Source organism: Arctopsyche grandis, chromosome 4 (assembly GCF_051622035.1).
Source record: "Arctopsyche grandis isolate Sample6627 chromosome 4, ASM5162203v2, whole genome shotgun sequence".
Classification (NCBI taxonomy): domain Eukaryota; kingdom Metazoa; phylum Arthropoda; class Insecta; order Trichoptera; family Hydropsychidae; genus Arctopsyche; species Arctopsyche grandis.
This window is the reverse complement of record NC_135358.1, coordinates 23879910-23903585: the sequence shown is the minus strand read 5'-3', so window position 1 is coordinate 23903585 and position 23676 is coordinate 23879910. Positions and strand designations below refer to the sequence as shown.

Below are 23676 nucleotides of genomic sequence, written 5' to 3'. Positions count from 1 at the left end.
TAAAGTCTAGCGCGTGTTTTCAGTAGCTTTTAGTCTGACAAAGTAATCACTATGATCAATTATTCTTTTTCGATGCATAAATAAAAGCAAATTAATTGAAAACCAAACTGTAAATTTTGTTTAAGCTTTCAACATTTTTTAATAACCAACCAAATAATTAAAACTCTAATCAAATTTCAATTTAAAATATTTCATCGCATAAAATAAAAATTCTACAGCATAAACATATTTACATTGTTTTAAAAATATGTAAGTTCAATTTAAAAGTGTGCCATCTGATATAAACATTCAATTAAACGTTATAATAGATCTATATGCCTACATTGAATGCAAATCCTTTTTATAAACTGTTTAATCTGGAGGATTTAGTCTCGGAATTTTAGTCGATCTGTTAAGCTATGTTATTTAGTAATGCAGTGTTTCAGACACTGTAGTGTTAATGTATTTCAAAGAGTTTGTATGTACAATTTCTTAAGGCTTAAAATACTTAGTTCATTCTACACGTATTTATTTAGGAGAGAAAATATATAAAATAGTATGTATATGAAAATAAAGAATAAAAATTAAATTTCAAACTAAGCAGAAGTAATTTCTTTTAATATTTCAAAAAATTCGTTAATATTAAATATGAATCTTTCAAATATTGACGGTGATAGTTTACATATTTTTGAAATGAAACGCCTCAGTTGTTCAAGAATAATACCCAAATATTAAAACAAAATTGATAAAATCTATACATATGTACAAATTTGAATGTTGCAGTACAACGAAACCGAGAAACTGTGTATGTAATAGCGAGTAAATGGGATTGAATTTGGACTTCATACATGTTGTCAAATTTGATGCCGTGAATGTGGAGAGTGCTTTTCAAAAGCCTTTATTGTCCTTTGACCCAGATTTTGCTGAAGTTGTGTAAAATAGATTAACATTTGCGAAAGGGAATCGTTGATAATCTCTTGTACCAATGAAATAATATTACTATATATATATGTATGTACAAACATATTTGTATTTGCCGTTAAATTTTTCGATTTGAAAAAATTCAAACTTTAAAAAACAACGTCGAAAACAATCAATAGGAATGGGATGAGGGGTTGGATAGGGTGGGAATCGTAGCGGCGGCGGAATAAAAGTATTATGAAATATTGGAAAATGGAAACATAAATTTTCCGGTTCGTGGAAAAGCGGCGTCGATCGGAAAACGAACGAATTAAAAAAAGTCTGTATTTGGCGCCGTTCAAACATGTCGAAATGCATATTAATTGAAAATTTACGGAAAACTCTCATATTTTTTTATTTATTCTATTGTTTGCTGTTAAATGTTTTACATAGAGACGTGAATATATGTATGTATGTACATATGTACGTATATAAATACGAATTTTAATACTCTATTTAAACTAAACGAGCACAGACTGAAAATGGCTGATGATAAGTTTCTTTGTTATAATATTTTGTAGTACATGTTTTTTTTATTTTTATAAAAAAAATATAATTGCAACCTTCTCATCAGTTTTTTGTATGGTGTAAATTAGTCATATCTGCATAAGGTATTTGTGGAATATTGAATATAAATAACATTCGTTTTTATTCAACACCGTGGATGTTTAAACAATAATCTGAATTATAATATTATGATCATCTACTTTGCATTGTACATATTTACATATGTCTGTAGGTAGTAGAAGTTAAAATTATCATGTGTACCTCTACATATACAATCATAAACATATTGTATATGTATGATATGTAGGATATGACTTATGTATGCTTGAAGCGATCGCTAATTTATTATATTTCGAAAAAATACGAAAATGTATTTAAAAACTCTTATATAGTACCTATATACTATTTTTTTTAAATAACTACATATGTTTATGTATAAATTTATACATAAAGAAAATTGTCTTATGGCATTCAAATATACTAGATCAGACATTCGTAAAATTAGTTTTGAATGTGTAAACGTTTTGGGAATGTACATACATTATGAATATAAAGAAAAAACAAACAAAGAAGAATTCAACTTTATAAAAGACAGCCAAAAATAAATATATGAAAAAAATAGAACTTTACTTGACACTGCTGTGGTCCCTGTCGGCTTGGAGATGTAGCTTTTGAACGTAGCCTTCTAGACGCGAACCTGACACCTCCAGCGCCACCATCACCTGTCACAAAAAAATAAACATTTTAAAATATGTATAGATACATTTATTCTACGCACATTTTTGTGTGAAAATGTACATATGTACAATATTTCATCAACTGATATTTACGAAATATCCATTGATGAATACATCTACATATTATACGTAAATACTAGGATTTTTAATTCCTTGAGAAAATGTACATAGTGATTGCACAGTATGTGTACATATAAAATTGTGGATAGCGTGCAGAAGGCATGTTTACATTAAGTCGAACCTCGTTTGGAAGGATAGTATGTATGTAGTATGTACCACGAGAAGTCTAAACAAACTAGCCAGCGATTGCAAACATTCGGCTCGTCTATCAACCAACAATGGGATTCATGTCTACGCCAATGTGTGGTCCGTTTATGCAGTTTATACATCCGGAAATACAGTTACTGCACACTTTACGCAAATAAAATTCTGCATTCGTATATGTACATAGCTAAACTAATAATTTAAATCTCATACATATTTTATTTGATGTACTTTTCATACGTGAAGCTATAAATGATTCGTATTCTTTATCGTTTAGAACTATTACATACATATACATATAGTGTGCAATCATTATGTACATTCTGTCAAGGAATTAAAAATCTTAGTATATACATATTATATGTAGATGTATTCATCAATGGATATTTCGTATATATCAGTTGATGAAATATTGTTCATATACATACATTTTCAAACAAAAATCTGCGTGGAATAAATGTATCTATACATATATGTGTGTATGTACATACATATATTTTAAATCTACCTTATTGTAAAACTTTTAAAATAACCGTTTAAATAAACTAAATAAAGGTTGACAAAAGTATTTAAAATAAAAAGTTAGTGTAATGATATGTAGTATGGATATGTATGTAGATATTCTGTTCTACACGTAGTTTGCCAGAGTGTGAAACTCCGTGCTAAACGGATTATGCAACCGATAACCAGTTTAACGTTCTGCTCGATCGAACTTACTGACCTTTTTACATTCGAAATCAAATCAATTACATGTCATTAATTCGCACGGAAAATTCATATACATATGTATATGTAAATATACATTGTACATACATACAACTAGCAGTATTCAATTCAATTTATGTAGAAATATAAAAATAAATTTTTGAAATTTCATGCTTAAAGAGCATGAAAAGTGGAAGGTATGATTTAATAAAATGCATTGGAAAATTCTATGGAGGAAGTCGAACGTAAAGCGACTGTTGTATAAATTGGTATGATTCGTTTAGGTGACCTCGTAGTTTACACAGGCAAACCAAGTTAGTTCACCAAAGCAGAGCACGCTATAAGGATTCTCCGTTTTTAACGAATTCATGTTTAATTCATGTTTTGATTTTGCATCTCGTCTAAAAACTGATAGTATCTCACCCGTGTCCTGCTCGTTTTGACTGGGGCTGTTGGATGTATCGGAGACGTGGAAGGCTTCGGAGGGCAGCTGAGGTGACAGATCCATGTCGTGGCACGAGGACGAGTCCAGCAGATCGAAAGTTGCTGTCGCTGATTCCCCAGCACCTAAAAAATACATAAAATTAAGTCATAAGTCATTGAATTGTCCTAGTTAGTGAGGGTTGTACAAGTGAGATACATTGTGTGTCAAATATAATCTATATATTATATACATATGCATATGTAAAAGTCAATGCGCTTTAATATTTAAATGATTTATAAGATTGCTAAACTGAAGGTCCTAGTATAAATTAGAAGGATTTGGTGAAGGCCAAGAATTCACGGGTTAATATCAAATTATAGGTTAACTGAGATTTGAAAGTAAGTCGACATATTAATATAGACAGATAATTTGGAACTATGGTCAAGAGGCTTAGATATTTTTTCATGATGAATGGCCAAGACAATTTTCCCTACTTCATGATGTTTAATAGCGAAACGCATATGCGATTTATCATCGAAAATGTGGGCGTTCAAGCTGGCATCGTTAACCCAGATAAACTTTTACGTCGCATGACACAGAAGAGAGGTACCAAATATCCCTTTTTCAGCCCTTCTTCTGGATATTTTGGCAAAGTAGAAAAAAAAAACATGTCTGCAATCCGCAGACTGACTATAATTAATGTTCTGAAACTTTTTCGAGCTTTTCCATCGACCACCGGGTTCAGAAGGTTTTTATCGAGACACGCGTTCAAGTCTCCAGCTCGAATTTTCCGAACATTCTCAAATCCATTATAACTTTTTGATGTTGTGTCAGTTACACTCTTCAAACCATATCGCTGTCGATTTTGTAACAAACTTATTTCGTTTTTGATGTATTTTTGTTTACAATTTTACTGCAACACATACGTACATACATATGTACATATGTATGTACATACACATACATACATATTGTACGAAAATATTTATTAATATTGTAATAATTAAATCCCGGACCCTGAGGGGGCCGTTTATTGTTCAAATGTTGTAAATGCATTGTTAAAGGTTTGCCGAACCTTTTTTACAAAGCATTTACAACAATTGAACAATAAACGGCACGCTTCCGGTCCTACCTCTAGTAATAATACCGTCGAAATGATTTTATTATTAATTAATCGTTCCATATATGTTATAATAATTTCTTTAATGACATATTGAATTGGAACGTGTTTTCCAAACAATAATGTGTTGAATCGTTAACGTGCAAAACTGTGTGTTGCAATTACGGTGCATACTATAATATATTGGAGCACCGCATACATTTATGAAAAACAACAAAATTTATAAAACAACGGATGCATTCATTCATTTTTATAACATTGTCACGTAATGTTATAAAAATACAGTTAGCAATAAATAAAATCAAAGTTCGAAACATGAGCTCCAGAATTTCAATAAGATTCACATTAAGCTACTGGAATTTCATAAAATATTCAAGGCATAGAAAATTTTAGGCTAATTGAATAATAAATTGTCGAATGAAATGAGAGAAATGCGCTTCATGAAAAATAAAATCGTCTGATTTGATGGGTTTAATATAAACTTGCACCTAAAATTTTAATGTTTCGTATGTTTGTCAATATTTTAGAATTGACTATTCAAATACCCAAAAACAGAAGTTTATCTTATCCTTGTCATAAAAATAGCACTTGAGATATAGTAGTTACTTTAAGATCATTTAAGCACCTCCATAATAAATTATTTAATTCATGAGTAATCTTAATATCAAAGTATCGGCTCATTTGAAATTTTGAAAATTAAATCGCGATTTATTTTGTTTCTTTATATGTACATATTATAGGTACATCCAGTGAAATCCTGATAAAACTGTTATTATATACTAGTTGTTTTACCCAGCTTCACTCAGTATTTGTAATATAAACAGCTTAAACATACCACATCTAATAGTAAATATTCATTTGTTTTTTAATTAAATTTATTTGAATCGAAAAAAATATATATCGAATCGTCATCATAGAAACTTTGATTTGTTTTCGATGTTACCAACCAAAATTATATTACATTACATAAATACACATACATAATTACAAAGACTCTTTCGAAATTATATATTAGATTCGCTACTTAGATAGATAATATTCTAAAAAATTATGATAGTACGTAACAAAGTATATTATACACATTTCCGGTGACAAAAATATATAATTTATGATACAATTTTCCTGCAAGAGATATATTTTACCGTTTAAAGAGTTTTTATTATGTATATAAATAGACACACGTAAAAGTTAATGGAGTGAATGGAACCGAACATGCGATAAAAACTATATTTAAAACGACATTTTTGCAATATTTAAAAAAATTAAATTGCCGTTACATCAGTGAAAAACAATTTAATTACGGTGGAAAAGTTTACGAATTTTCACAGGGTCAAGTGTACATACATACATATGTACAAACATATATTGGTACACGATAAAACTTCTGCAGTTTTTCGGCTCGCTGTCGAAGTTTCATCGATTAACACGAGCGATGAAAGTGTGCAAAATTTTCCAGTGAGCAAAAAGTGAGCTATACCGAATAAGTCATAAAATATATGGGTATAATATATAACATAATATACATAGATACATACATACGTACACATGTGCAATCGTTTAACCACGTTGAGACGAGAAAGTCGTATGTTTATTGCAACATTTGTGCGGGGCGTTTGCATGTGACACAGATTTAGAGCCACCAATCTACCCCCGAAAGATACGAGGGCTGGGGAGAATTCAAAGGAGGTTTCTGTGGGGGTTTGACATGGGGTTTTTCACAACCCCACCCCTATTCACATCCCCCAACTTGCAGCCAATACGTTTTCTATGCAAATTGACGAGTAACGGGAGCGCCAAGTGAAAGAAACTGAAAACGTGAGTACATTTTTGACATTTTGCCATTGACATAATATTTTGTAAAGGAGAGCATAAAATCATTACTTTATTTGCTGTGGTTGTGACTGCAATTTACGTGACTGTTTTGGTTTAATTATTTCTGGTAATATTTTATATACATCTGTAAGCAATTTGACTTTGAAAAAAAATATATACATACATATATATGCTACACCGAATCCGTGAAATTGTCTATTACACGCATTCAGCAAGAGAATTGCCGAATGCGTGAAAAATGCAAGCACGTTGCCCAGTTCACGGATTCGGCAAATTCTTTGGCGATTGCGTGTATTCGGCATGAATTTGTCTGCTCAAAGCGTGGAGTCGGCAAATAGACAGCAGCGCTCCGGTGTTGTTTTTTAGAACTGGACAGCGTGGACAAGTGACAAAGTGACAGCTGAATGAGGATGTTTAATTTACATATTATTATGTATAATATGACTACATACTTATGTTTCGATCATCTTATTTAACTTATACATAAATTAATGCTATTTTTATACATTTTGATCAATATTTTAACAGTCGGAATTTTATACCTTGTGAAGAATCAGTATTATATTATAAATATTTAATTTCATTACACATGTCCCAGAACATATGTATGTAGCTTTAGGCTACACCGACCAGACCAATTGTACATATGAAAATGTGAGCGACTAAGAAATCACCCGGTGTGAAACGCTGTATGTATGTAACTGCATACGTTTCTCCGGAGTCCTGAGATGCATTTGTCTTGAGGACCAAAACAGCCCTGCATGACTTCAGCTTTGGAACACTTTGTATTTTAACAATCTCGTAGTCACCTCTCACTCATTGGTTCAACCTAAAATACAAAAATTGTTTGGACAAGGGTCTATTACAGAAAAACACTCTTTGAAGTCTTTGAGAATGGGCTAAAAATGTACCCTAAATTTAAATTTTTATATATACAAATGCGAATATATATATATATATATATATATATATATATATATATATATATATATATATATATATATATATATATATATATATTCGCATTTGTCGGTCAGAGATAACCGGCGAAAATATGTTAAACAAAATTATTTTTTTAAAGTTTTATAAAAGATAAATTGTCAGAAAGTGAAATTTGCCAATTTATTGAAAGTGAGTTTCCAATTAATTTTATAAAGAAATACAACAGAAATTTAATGAAATGTAGTATATTAAAATTGAAGCTACAAGTAAAATAAATAAATCTATAAATATCGGTCCGATTTGTGAGAACATTGTTTTTGACAAACTAATAACAAAATTTGTTTGGTTTCAACGATATTTATTTGTTAAGTAGGGAGTATGAGAGAGATTTTAATATTGCTTTTCGATTATATGTAAATATTATATGTGCTGTGGAAAAGCCTAGCCGTCCAATTTTCCGGAAGCGGCATTCGAGCCGATGATTCCTTACAGTGAAATTATAATTTCGTTTTCGTCGCAACCTTGGCGACAAAGGGAATCCTCCTCGGTGAAATTAATTTGCCTGTTTTCGTATTTGCGACCAGCATAAAAAAATATTATTAAACGAAGGATACCCGGATGGAGAGAACACAGGAGGGGAGGAAAACTTTTAGATCGTAAGAGGCTTTACCGCTCTATCTTCTGCAGACCGGAGGGAAAATAGAAAGGGGACTAGGAGGTAATATTCAAAAGAAAATTAATGATAATTAAGGAGACGTAAAAAGTTTCTAACGGTGAAAAAATATAACGGTTTTATTATGTACTGCAAGGAAGTGGCGGGTCTTTGAAGAAAAAGAAGACGTCCTATCCTCACTCCACAGATTTTTATCCCCATCGTGACTCGGACAAGGGATGAAACTCTCGCCTACTTGTAGACTTTTTCTCGTCCCTTCAGACGTTTGAGACGAACGAGACTTCTCGACAAATAATTAATATTTTCGATTCAGTTCGCCCGGTCAGTTTTTCACAAAGGCTGTTCAGAAACGAACGGAGCTTTCAATATTGATTTTGTATTGAATCGAACGGTTCGTGATAAAAACAAAAATACCAAATACACTTATATATAATTTAGGTACAGTACCAGCCATTAATATTGTATCGCTTTACTAAACACACGTACATACACGTGTAGTATAGTATATTTACAAAAATTAACAATATATTATCAGTTGATGAACAATTTTATTTATTATACTTTGAGAAAGGCGGCATAGCCGATGGACCCAATTTTATATTTTCCCATGATGCTATTATCGGGTAGCCCCTAAGCGACATCTTTGGTATTAAACTTGTTCATATATAAATTTTATAGATTTAAATTTTTTTAAATCATATTCAAATAGTGGTGACATAGTGGGTAGCATAGTTTTTGTGACTTTGATGAGGAACCGTTTTAACAATGAAATTAGATAAGTTGACAAACTCTGATAAGAAACTATCGACTTGGAGTTACAAATAGTAACTGAAACCAGCAGTATTAGAGATCGGCACGGGATCCAGCCCAGTAATCTCTCGGTGCTAAACATAAAAGCAATCACCGAGTAACACTGCTATAAATCCAAGAGAATAATATTGATTTTAATAGTGGATACAACGTTTATTGTTGCCACTGTACGAACAAATATAGGAAGTAAAAGACTGTATTACTAAGAATTAAAGTTGTAAAATATCACAATGAAAAGTTGCACTCGTCGTAATACAATATCAACAAGTTCATTAAAGTTTCAAGCTGGAATAGACAAAATAATCGAATAAAAAAGTGGAATAGCGCAGCGAATGCTATTTCATTCGTTTTACTCTGCCATCCGTTCGTCAAAAGAAACATTGTCGGTTGTAACGACCGACTACAAAGAACTTGTTACGGGAAAACTTTATCGTACGAACGGAAAAGTGACCTGCATTTGAATGGGTAGGGATGTTAAATTAATATATAAACACAGCCCCGACCCAAGTCAAATGCTCTTTGCTATTATTTACCGTGAATGCTAATAATTCGAGTGCAAATATATGTTCACGCATATTTATGTAATATAAAATACATAGAGCTATGCTTTGAGCTGATTCAATAGGGATGTGCGCCAAGTCATAAAGATAATCGGATAAATAAAAATGCCCCATTTATTTCGATTTGAAATTACATTCCAGTATCTACATATACCTATGTATGTATATATTTTACAAATATGTATGTGAAAATAAAATTTTATAAAATACATAACAAACCTATGTTTTATATCATACTTTGAATACCGCTCGCTTCACAAGTAGCAAAAAACCAGACACTATTCTTAAAAATCTTGAATTTGCAATTAAAACAATGACTGAACACTTCACTAAGTGGAAAATCCAAATTAATCAAACCAAAACAGACGCCATATTCTTTAGTGTTAGAAAGCATAAGCCAAGTTCAGATCTGAAAATCCCTTCTGGAGAAAGTCTGAAATGGCAGTCAGTAATAAAATATTTAGGAGTAACGTTCGATAAAAGAATGAGATGGGCACCTCACATTGAGGCAGCGAAATGCAAGGCGATGCGGGGTATATCCTCAATATATCCAATATTTAATCGCCATAGTTCTTTATCAACTCAAAATAAAATAAAATTATATCGCGCGCTCATATTACCATTATTAACCTATGCTTCACCTGTATGGAATAACGCCTCGAATACTAATCTTTCCAAGCTCCAAGTAATACAAAATAAATCCCTAAAAATAATTTATAATACACTCATATATACTAACTTGAAAAAACTGCATGCCATATATAATATTCCGTTTGTTACAGACATTACTAACAAACTAACCAGTAGATTCTATGACAGAATCACTGATAACCATACTAACACACTTGTGAAGAGTCTCGGTGATTACAACAAAATGTCTATACCCTTGAGGTATAAACACAGACTACCTAAACACAATCTGCTATAGGTCATCGACTTTAGAGAGTCTTTAATTAATATTATGTATTAGATGTATTATGAACATTTCTAAGGATTGTAAATAGGTTTTTGAGCTCTTTTTCCTATTATGTTGTAGGTTAACATTAGAATTAGAATAATATAATACTATGATTACTAACCAAATTAAATTAAATTGTAAAATAGAAAACGATTAGTAGATCAGTAGCTATTAAAATAGACATAAGATGTATTGTGAACATAATTTCGTAATAATAAAAAACATTTAAAAATCAAAAAAAATATCATACTTTGAAAAAAATCAATAATACATATGTACATAGTACATATATAGCATACCAAGTGATATTGATTTAATAATAATAAGCAAAGCACATACATAGGTTTCATATTTAGACTATCCAAGCCCTTTAAACCTTATAGTACTGTTGTCCTGCTTTGGAATTTGCTAGTACTGTTTTGGAATCAATTCAATTTGTTTCCTTATAATCTAGAAGGAAAATTTATGATTTATGTTTTTTTGTTTAAACTTAATTATATAATCATAGTCCTTATTTAATAAGTAAAATCCTATTCCAATGTCCATTTAGATCTCCGTAATTCTTCATTATTTCGCATTAATCCCTGTTTTTTATATTATATATGTAGATCTGGCTCTTCCTTTAACAATATTCCCACTCATGTTGTTCCTTTTCTTGTGTGTATGTATGTATGTCTGTTAATATATGTATGTATGTAATATATCCTATCTTTTTTTCTTCTTTGTTTTTATTTTTTTCATTGTTGGTATTAATATTTAGAAACATTTTTGGTGTCAATGTTATAATATATACTTTGTAATGCTGTTTGTTTAATTTTTTTAAAATAAATAAATGATTTTTTAATTACTTCATACATACATATTTTGACCTACAACTTTTTATGTGCTTATTTGTGTATATATGTACATATATTGTATATATAGATTACGTATGTATAATATTTATGAGAATACCTGCATCGACGATAGGTTATTCGAAGCTTTGACCGGTGTTGACTTCATAATTATATCGATTTAAATTTATATTATATATTTTGAAAAGACGTACGTCTATGTGTGCAAAGTCGGATAAACACATCAATTCCTTTATTGATCTATAAAGAGAGAGAGAGGAGGAGGAAAGGCACAGATAATGGTGGTGCCGCGTCGACCCGAAACTGGGTCGGTAACGACTCAAAACCCGAACCGAATCGGGCCACGGCCACTCACCGGGTATTTCCAAAATTAAACCTTAAATACACTTTATATCGGTTAATGGAAAATATAAATGATAGTTTCCCTCACGGACATAGTGTTCTTGTGAAAACGGAGGGTGAGAGTTACATGTATATATAATAGAATTAGATCTCATCTCTGGTAACATTTATCGACAAAACGTGTAATTCTCGGCATAGTCATTTGTATGCCTTTGTAGGACATGGTATGGTCTTGTCCTTTGGGTGGGATATACATCGCACTTGCACTGTCTGGTCTAACTTGTGGTTCGATCGATTATGTAGCTCTTGTTCGTTCTGTTACAATATCGATACCCAATTGTATTATACGATACATGTATATTCAAACGTTAACGAAATAGCATTCAGTTTCAACTTGGAATTGATTGAATTAAATTTCAGCACTTTTTTTGTTCGGTATTCTAATATTTAATAATTTAGTCTCGATTAATTCAAATATGATGTATTAGAATAAAATTAAATGTATTAGAATAAAATAAAATTTAAAATTGGATGTTTCATCGATATTCAAATTCCAAATTTTTTTAAATTGAATTTGGAGAAAATAATCCTCAGAAATATGGCAATGAATGATCACGATTTTGCAATAAAAAATCAAATAAAAAACTTCGCGATTTTTTTTTGTGTAACATGTACATACACAAATGTACATATAAGCAAAATTTGATAACAGTGCGTTGTAATTACGTTTTATGAGTTTGTTTGTTACAAATAAAATTCACGAAGTTATATAATAAATAACAAAATATATACTAAATATAATATACATATATAAAATTATTCTTACTCCTCGGAAAAAATCTATTTATGTTTTCAAAATATGTTAAACGTTCTATCATTGAATATTATTCTACATACATATATTAAACTCTTCAATGAAATATGACAATATTTTGTTTCATTTTAAAATGAATAAACTTCATAATGGGAGAATCGTTAATGTTTCGATTTTTTTATAGAAAAATTGAATTCCCTTGCTGATTGTCTATAGTTCTATATTTGAATCTGTTTTCTAACTAAAAGTTCCTAATCGCTTTACTCGATCTCTGCGGTTATTTGTGAACGATAGTAGTTCTTATCGTAGCTATTATCTCACATTACTAGATTGATTAGGTATGGTAATGAGTTTGGTGAATTTGATTGTTTTTTTTAATGAATCTGGATTAAATTAGACTCCGTATGATATTTTAGTTTTTTATAATTTTATTTGTATGTATGTATTGTATCTATATACATATGTATTCATATAAATGCATATATGAACATATACGTATGTATGTATGTATATGTGTGTATGTACATATATTTGTGCACTGTAAGTATATGTTTTCTGTATTTTATTAAAAGCCTTTTTTATAGGGTGTAAAAAAATAAACAAATAAATATTACATTTGAGATTCAAATATTATATATTAAAAACCCGGAATATTGTGTTTTGTTTCTGTTTAAGATAACGAGAATGAATTAAAAAGTTTAAACTGAATGTTCATTTGGAGTGACTTCAATATATCGCGTATCTATGTACATCCATACTTTGTACATATGTATGTATCTAGAAACCTCCGAGACGTGAGACAATTTTACATATACATATGTACATACATACTTATATAAAAAAATATTTTATTTCCTCCCAAGACGAACAAGATAATTCATTTTTTTCTCGAGCATATAAATCTATTAGGACAACCGAAGACATATACATTATTTTATCGTGGCGGGGAAAAGTCCATGAAATAACATTTTCATCTGGCACTTACGTGCTGCGAATGCATTTGAGCGTGTGACTTGATTTCTTATTTCTTTCCACACTTTCTCCACCCGAAGGCATTTCCACTTTATTCACAATACATACCTATATAAAGTTGCTTTATTGTTTCCCTTGTGCCGTACGTAAAATACGGCCGTGGAACGTAAAACCAAGTTACAACGGCGTGGGTCGAATTGTCGAAAACGCTTTACGGCCACGTTCTCACTTGCTTTTACCTGGCGACATCGATATCATTTCCGAAACGTGCCTTGTTAATTCGCTGTTGAAACGTCCTCGACAAAATATTAAATTTCTGTTTAAAGCATCGCGTTCAATTAAGTCCCCCTCGCCGAAGCGAAGGGATCTCAGCTTGGCGTGTGTGTCTGATACGTACACATATGCACATACCTATTTCATATTTTGAATATACATATGTATATATATATATATATATATATATATATATATATATATATATATATATATATATATATACATATTATAATATAAGATACCCGTTTCGTGCGACGTCGACGCGTTCTAAATAATCTTAGAGCTGATGCCGCAGAAGTGGTCTCGATGATAAAAGTACACGTGTACGTATGGTAAGGGTTAAGCTGTCGCAAGTCGTGGGTTTAACTTCCAAACTAAGCTTCCAATGCTCTGCCAATTTTGCCGTTCAAAGAAATAAAATGATTAATTTTGACATTATTTTAAGCTAGCTGGCGATGCCCGGTATTTGTCAGACAAAAACCATTCAATGGGTTTTTCAAAATAAATCACAGTCTTAGGTAAGAAAAGCCTTACCTAAGACTGTGATTTATATATATATATATATATATATATATATATATATATATATATATATATATATATATATATATATATTCTTAAAAAGTATGCCAATACTTGTACTAAATATTCAATCGTAAAATTCATTTACATTAAATTAAACGAATATAAAAAAAAAAAAATAGTATATATGTATGTATGTACATATACGTATATCTACATACATAATACCAACTGTTACCAACTACTTAATCCCAGCATTTCCATTAAAAAAAAGGAATTTATTACAATTGAATGCATACAGTTCAATGATAAATGAATTGCAGTAAAATGAAGTGTAATCGGATGTTGAATTTGTAATGAGGTTTTATGGTCAAAATGCATTGAATGCATTATGAGATGCATTAGCGGTAATAAAGAGTACACTTTCGTTCAATAAAACATGTGATTGAATTGTACGACGCTTTCCAATGGATTTTCAAAAGGTTTAAGCACGTATGCATTTATTTTTGAGAAATATATTTGAATATGAATACTTTTTGTACGATGTCAACCTTATAAAATAATAAAAATGAAATCATTCGTTTTGTTTACTCTAACTTCGGGAAACTTTTTAAACCAATATCATGGTATAACATTAGTGTTACCAGGAAAAATACTTTCAAAGGATATCCTGCAAAGCCTCACGAGTAATCTTCTTAATGAATTAAACACCCAATAGGTCTGAAGATGCCCGGGATAAGGATGGGAGCAATGTGAGGGATAAACAAGCGGTTTCTATCGTTAATTGGATTGGGTTTCGGTGCCGTGATCAGATTATCCAAACAGGCGATTTACGTAATTTATTCTCCAATTATTATTGTTATTATGCAATATGTCTTTTTAAACAATTTCGCCAGAGGAAAAGTAAATTTTTACATCAAAGAGTAAAATGATGTTGTTGTATGCATGCTTTACACGAAACGCAAAATTGGATCACGTTTTATGAAGAAGATTATTATTAAATCGTGTTATGGTTTTTTGGCGTCTATTGATCGCAAATTATGTATATTGCCTTGGGTTGCCATGGAATTAAAATTATTCTTCTAAATTATTCTAATTATTATTCTATTCTAGGCAGAGAACTTAAATTGTAGCTCGTTTTACATACATAGATAAGCGACATTTCATCGGTAAGAATTTCAGTAGGAATGTTATTGTGGAGACGGTCCACCGAAGACGTAACACTTCTCTTCTCCTCGAAAATGGTACTTCTACAGCGAAAGGGTGGGGACAGATTCATTACATCCTCGGAATGGTTTCTTCATCTCATCTCCAGATAAGCAGAAACGACGAGCTGATGGATGGTCTTTGTTATGCGACCAGAACAATTGCAGAGGATGCCCCGTAAACGCACCGCACTTTCTATAGGCTGTTCGTATACTTTTAGTAACAATAGATAGGGAAGTAGATGAAATACATAGTGATTTATTGAAAGGTACTTATGTAATATATAAAACGAATTTTTACAAAAAAGAAAGAGGGAATTGGGCGGTAGAAAATAATGTGGCGAAAAATCGAAGAAAAATACGATTAGTCGAAATACTGAGACGCACAATAATATATAGTGTACATATATATATATATATATATATATATATATATATATATATATATATATATATATATATATATATATATATATATATATATAATATATGTATGTTTGCCGATTATATGTATCTGAAAATAATTGTTGATTTATTTATTTTTAAAAGCCTTTTTTTATAAAATTATATTTTACCATGATGCCATTACCCGTTTTACTCCCGAGCGACACCTATGGTATTAAGCTTGTACATATATGTATAAATTTATAGGTTATAAATTTTGAATAATATACAAATAGCGGTGGCAAATAATAGATAGGATGGTTTTGCTAATTTGATGAGGAACCATTTTTATAAGAAATCAAAAAAATTGGCAAATTCTGGTAGGAAACGATCGACTTGGACTCAAAAATATCCAAGTTTGATCAGCAGCACTGAACAAATTCTCTTCAATCGAGGTCAACCTCGGTGGTTAGCATTGTCGCAACCATCGCGCTATACTACTCTTCAGTATAAAATTGGAATTATTCAACAAAACCATATTCAATTATTTCTGCTGTAGCAGGTAGATGAGGAGCCCCCGGGGATTAAAACAACATAATCTCAACATAATTTTACTCCATGTAAATAGTAAAAAAGTGTGATATGGTGAAGTCTGGTATAGATTAAACAAAAAAAAGTAGAACATAATATATCTTATGAAGGGTGTTCGTATCAATTTTGGGATTGCATAATGCACTGAAGTGTGAGAAAACATCAGCATAAAAATAAAACGCAAGCACACAGTCACGAGCTGATCGTCGATCGTAATAGAATTAGTATTCCGTAGTATTGTTTTTCCGTTCACGTAGTCCGCTCTGGGCTATGCGTATGTATGTACATATGTATGTATAATATGTATGTACGTTGTAGCGTGCGGGTGCGTAGCGAAAATAACAAGATCGTGGGAAACGGAAATCTGCGACCGGAAATCATGAATCAGGCCCCCCCCCCCATCCACCATTTCACTGTCGGCGGTCGCCAACCTTTTTTTTTACGCATTATTACCGTCGTTATAATGAAGCGAAATCGAGCTTATTCGGTTTTACGATAGCAGTTGATGCGTAACAATAATAAACTCCCTTCCGGGGACGCGGCTCCCTTATTTCGTTACGTTTTTTTAGTCGGAAAACATACGTTTTCCTCTTTTTGTGTTTTGCTTTTGCTTTGTTTTTGCGTTCTTTTATTATTAAGGTCGAAACCTTCGTTAAATTAACGACCGAACGAAATGCGCTTTTTTGGAGCTCCTCACGCTGCAACCCTAAATGAAAGGGTCGAATATAGGAAATTACATGAATTTAATCTAAATATTTTCAGTTTATTTGGAAATATTTGTAGGGCTATTTCCGAGTCGAATTGATTTTCATTCCATGTTGATTTTCGTTAGGATTGTTTGATTTAAATTTCACTTATACATACATAAAATTTTCACCCGAAAACACAAAATAAAATCGAAAAAACACATGTAAACGAAATAACACCGCATAAAACGATTGCAAAGATGGGAAAAATGTAATCACGTTATTTATACATAAATTTTGACAATTGAAAAAATGTATTTCTTGCGAGAAATTAAAAGTTTTCTGGGTAAATCTGAAACCAATTAACAACCTAGAAGTTGTTTGAAACCAAACTAAATATACATACATACATATGTATATTTTCTATAGAAAGAGTGAATTTGGCATAAAATTAAATTACGTACATCTATTATACAAGGATAGCAATATGGGAGAATTCCAAGATACAAATAGTTAGTTATTTAATATTATTTTTTTTAATTGATTAATATTATATTAATTTTAATTGATTAGTATTATTTTTATTTCAATTGATTTGTTATAAAAAATAAATAAATTATAAAAAATTAAAATTGTATGTATATGTACATGTTTTGTTTTACATTCGGAGAAGAAAATGTAAAGGGAGAAAAAAAAGAAAATATGTATCTTCAAAAGTAAAGAAACCTACGAAACTCAATATCTATGCCATTAAAAAATGCTAAAAATAAAAACTTTCACTGGCACATTTTAATATTCAAATGTAATCTAAAATACATGTGTGTATATAGCATTATTTTTATTTCGATAGAGATGGAGAAAAAATGGATATACAGTTAGATCGTTGTATATAAAGTATGTAAGTGAGGAAAGAAGAGGAGAGAGCTCATTTAAAATTCTAATAGCTTCAGTAGCTTTAGGGATTTCAGCGCATACAGTAAGTAGGTACTGCACAATACGTGTACTGTACAATGGAGTCGCGCTCCGATATCGATAACCCATTCTCATTCAACGTCAGCAATTTTCCACTGGAAAACGCATTCTCTTCAAAAGAACCGATCAATAGGATTAATTATACACAGAATAGATAAAGATCGCTGTGGGAAGAAGAAAATATACATATTGATTGAATGTAATTTGTTGTACGACCAAGATTCCAATACAATTCGAAGAATCGAACGCTCCAATAGTGTTGCTTACAGCATGCTCTTTGAATATAAAATGATATAATATGTATATACATACATAAACTTCAAAGTTTCGTTCGCTTATGAGAACTATTGTATAGGTTATTACTGTGCGGGATGGTAGGTAGATGGGTATAGACTGGGATGGGAGGAAAGCACCGTATTTTATCAATACTTCTTAGGGGAGCTTTGGCCATAAGAAGCGGGCTTTCGCCACGGTATCGTTGGCGAATATTCTCTTGAAAGTTTCCAACGGTGGAAGCTCGTCCGAAAATAAAATTATTATAGCGCTTAGTGCAAAGTGGCTTTGCTCGAATTGTTTCGCCCACTTGAGCTCGTCCTCGAAGTGCCATTTCGCGGCGAAACATCCCTATCGACTCCATCATCTGCCCCCCCCCCCACCCCTCACTAGTACCTTTTACCTCCTACAATTTACATTTCAAAACATCGTCATTATGCACTGATATTAAATTTGAGATTTTCCTCAACAATACTGTCTGTGCTGTGAAATTTGGCATGGTTAGAATTTTCGGTTGATGTTAAACGGACTTGTTAACGTGAAATTTAAAAGTTTGTTGCATGAAAATTAGGTGTATATTGTATATGGGTATGTATTTATTTTTGAAATAAATATTTCCCAAAATACACAACGCGAAATAGACTTTGTTAGGAATTGTAATTGAGATACTTCAAATCTTAGCCGAGTCTTGAATATTATATGAAATATTTTGAAGAGGAAGAATTTGTAAACACAAGAGAATATATTCAACATATTCTGACCATGTATGTGTTGGATAAAAAAATTAAAGATAAATTTGTAGGTCAAGAGTATAATTTGATTTTGACTACGTAGATATAATATATTTTGATATGTTTCTAACTAACTGATCAAACCTTGAACTACCATGTATGTATGTATATGTAAGACTAAAATAAGCACTCATTTCAAACATTCTGTAGAATAAACATATAGCTCGAATGGTAACCAAATACATGTCAAAAACAATTGTTCCATTGTTCTTGTTTGCCATCTCTGTGTGTAGTTTTCATTTCCAATATAACCCACCGTTTGATCTTCATCTGGACATATCTACCGTACACAAATTCAACCATTCTCGTGGGTAACGTTAGCTTGTGTATAATGTTTACCAACGGGTCACGGGCTAAATTATATCGTCATTGTAACCACACATTGTTACTCCTTTCGGCATAATGAATTAAAACGATACTCGAATAACGCACGAACAAATTCCATTTTTAAATGATACAATAAAAGCCACAATCCAATTAGTTCGAACGTTATAATTATCGCGGATTTTAAAAACTCATTTACGTTTGTAAAGCTGCATGTACATACATATGTATATATATATAATTTTTTACCATTGAAAATTTGATTGAGTGCAATTCAGATGATTATCCAAAGTTGGACAGTGGAAGTGTGTGTGTGTGTGTATGTTTTTAATTTTCAGCATGTATGGAACGAATGGGGAAACTACATATTTTAATTAAAACCACAGTTGCACACGAGTGCACATACTGCGTGCTGTGATTGCAAGCATCCACTTTGCATACGTAAATGGAAACATTATTTAATATGGCAATGTGGAATATGTATCGCAAAATGACAAATATTATTATTTTGGAGTATGCGGGATAAATATTAATTGAGAAACCTCATGTCTGTAATCTATATGTTCAAATTATGAATTTTGAATTTCAATCATTTGAATTTTATAGTAGACGATCGTAATATCAGATTTTTGTTTCTTATAATATTTATCAAAAATACATAATATGTAGGGTATACGATATAAATTTGTATAAAATACTAGCGCCCTGTGTGCACATAATTGTGCACTCGGTAAAATATCGCAATTCGGATCAACGGAATTAATAATTTAAAATGTAATAAAATTAAAAATATATATATTTTGATTTTATGGGCCAATCTTGTGAATGAAGTGATATGCCGCGTATCTTTCCACGATAACGATTCTAAGGGGAGAAAGAGAGACGGAGCATGGTGTTAACAGCGAGTACTTCGTACACACGCACGTATTAGGCAGTTATTATATACGATAATATGAATTAGCAAATATACTTTGTAAAGTGCATACATACACACATGCATATAATATCCTAACGATACAAAGTATATATTTGTTTACCGTAAGTGTGATTTGGAATAACCATATAATGTAGTTTTATTATTTGCGTAGATATTCAGAAAGATTATATATATATATATATATATATATATATATATATATATATATATATATATATATATATATATATATATATATATAATATTTTCTTTTTAAAATAAATACATACCACTTATTAATTTTAAAAACATTGTTCCTGTTTGAATACCTATATGTATGTAAATATATTATATTATAATATAATATTAATATCGGAGACATATCTTATGACTTAACTAGGATTTTCATCAATGAAACCGATCTACATATGTATATGTATAACATTGAATATAAATAGAAAATAATTGACTATAAAAGTCATGAATAATTCGAAAAATCAACGATGTCTTATCTATTATATATCTTACGAAAGCTAAAATAAAATTAAAAAAATCTTTCAACTTCATTGGCGAAAATCTGTGTTCAAATTCTTGTACATTTTTCCGAATTATATATAGATACATGTGTAAAATCAATTAGGCCGTTATTTTTCGGTTGAACATTGTAAAATATGATTCAAAATGTGGCTCCTAATGGATCGGAGCTATTACTGAGTTGAAATTTCGGACCTTTGAATACAGATTAAGGATGAGGCTTTCGAGTTTCGCGGGGTTCGCGCACTCGCGCGTCGACGTTAAACGTTGATTTAAACACCGAATAAATCTTTTCTGTAAGTTCATACTAATTACAAAGTTATAAACATAATCCGTTCGGAATATTTCATCAAAGGCGATTAAAAGTTGGCCGGCGCACAGACGTCGTGTTAAAGCAGTTAAACTTGTTAGGGCCGAAACTTTTGACCGTGGCCCCGAGAGACCCTCCCCCGCGGGGAGTACGATATACCACCCTCTCTCACAAAAGACATTCATCTTAATTTAAGCAGCGGTGGATATAATCGTCAAATCAAAACTGAAACGACCTCTTAGAAATGTCCTCAAGCGGGGATCGATTACATTTAAGGAAATTCTAAAGCGGCATTTCCTAATGGAAACACGTATGACGAACAAGGCGAGCACAACGATCAAAACGAGCATGGAGATGAACATGAAAAAAAAATCGGTGGATTCGGCGCACACAATGTATCATCTGATGCTTTCTCGCTATACAGCCCTCAGCCTTAATCCCCCCCCCCCCTTGAATTACCGACACGCATAAAGTACGGCATACGATGAAAAACGTTTTTGTTGATATTCGCATTGTTCGTTGTGTTCGCCGAATCTTTGTTCATTTAGTACAAACTAGCGAACATAACGAATAAAAGTAGTTACACACGTAACTGCATGATCAAATAATTTTGTACAAGCATGCTTGAGCGTCTGTACCATTACGTATGGTAATAGTGACCCTGTGCACGTTTGTACAAAATTATTGATCATGCATGTTTGTCAAGCATGCAGTTACGTGTGTAACTACCTTAAGGAAACGCCGAATTTGTTATTAATATGTATGTACATTTCTAATTTCGTCGTGTTCGTGTTTGTTCGTTGTGTTCGTTCTTACTGGACGGGGCTTTAAGATATACTATTTGCTACGAATTAAAAAGTCAAAAGACTATTAATTTTTAAAGATTATATTTAATAAATAGATAAATGTACAAGAGTACAAAAATGAAGGAAAAAAATAGTGAACACGGGCACGTATGAAGCCTCAAAGGATGAAGAGTGACCGTAATATAAAATAGGCCTTTTATCCGGCGCGCAAGGAATATTTCATGAGTATCGATATATTGCCCCCCGTATAAGAATAATAAATGTGCCCGTAAAACACACCCTTACCGACACTGTTATGAAATCAACCCCCGACCGTGAATTATATTCTCTATACGGATCGACATTGCGAATTCAATCGCCACGTTCGCCATTTCAAATCGTTCACGCGTGAAATTTCAAATGGGCTCGAACAAAAAAAAAATCGATAAATATTCTGTATATGTATGTATGTATTGTATATATGTATTTTGTAGTAGGGATATTATGTATGTACATAGGTACAAAGAAACACGTTAATTTGTTTTTCAGGTAAGATGGTATCCAAGTCATTGATAACGATCTGGTGATAACATATATACATACATATATAATATATACAATGTTTATGACAATCCTCATGTCGATCTGTTAGAATGTGTAAATGTTGAGATTTTTTTAAAAATTTCTCTCTCTCTCTCTCTCTTGAGCGTCCATTGAAATGATCGATGTTGGTATCCAGTGGATAGTTTACCACGTTATAAGTTTCGTGATCGATGGCCGAAGTTAGACCAACCGTAATATATTCAAATGTGCTGAAAGTTTCAATCTACAGTGCAGTTCGGCTATCTCTATTACGATGGATTGTGGGGATTGTTTTAAAAACGGGTGGGTGTATTTATTTTGGAAAAATCGATGAAAGGAAAGCGTCTGTGTCAATTGTGAAGTATTAAAGTTGTGGTTTCGTAACGACGTCTGTTTAATTTATGACGGCGAAACGCTGAACGCATTTCAAAAGTCTTTTGTCTTTTCAAAGACACGCAGACTCTTGGAGATGGGAAAATTGAGAACAATATAACATCGTTGGAGACACTGATTTATGAGACCGAGACGAAAAACGCAGACGGACGAAAAAATGACGTTCGCTTTGCCAAAACGCATAACGACGCTTGTCAGCGAAATATTTTCCGTACACACGACGAAAAATTAATACGATTTATGAAAAGTGGCATATTATTGTCTTAAAGCATATCACAAATAGATGGAAATGAAAATAATTATTCTATATTCAGAGACACGTGTCAATTGTCATTTTTAATCAATATTTTTTAAATGTAAATTCACTTGTATACGCAAGTTTTTTGAACAATCATGCCATATTTTATTTAAAAATAAAGTGTATATTTTTTATGTTGAAAAAAAAGTATAGCAAAACACGTAGCAAATAGCAAAAAGTATAGCAAAACATTTTTTTCATTACATTGAAATATAGCTCGATATGAATTTGCCTATGTTTATTGTATCAACCGCTACAAACCTGAGTGATGAAGTAAATAAGGACACACATACATATGTATATGCAGGTACATAACAATAGGCCGAAGCGAAAAACGCGAATTTTGGATTTTCACCAATGGACCTAGTGGAAATCTTGCT

At 31.5% G+C, this 23676-nt stretch overlaps 1 protein-coding gene across 1 annotated transcript in view; it reads right to left on the bottom strand.

Annotated features, from left to right (window-relative positions):
• LOC143910313 (uncharacterized) overlaps window positions 1–23676 on the bottom strand; it is a 157751-nt gene that overhangs the window by 30887 nt on the left and 103188 nt on the right. Inside the window, exons 6-7 of the mRNA XM_077428730.1 lie at window positions 3576–3719; window positions 2077–2168 (exon numbers count right to left, since the gene is read on the bottom strand). Of these exons, the coding sequence (XP_077284856.1) occupies window positions 2077–2168; window positions 3576–3719 (236 nt within the window). The remainder of the gene's footprint in view (window positions 1–2076; window positions 2169–3575; window positions 3720–23676) is intronic.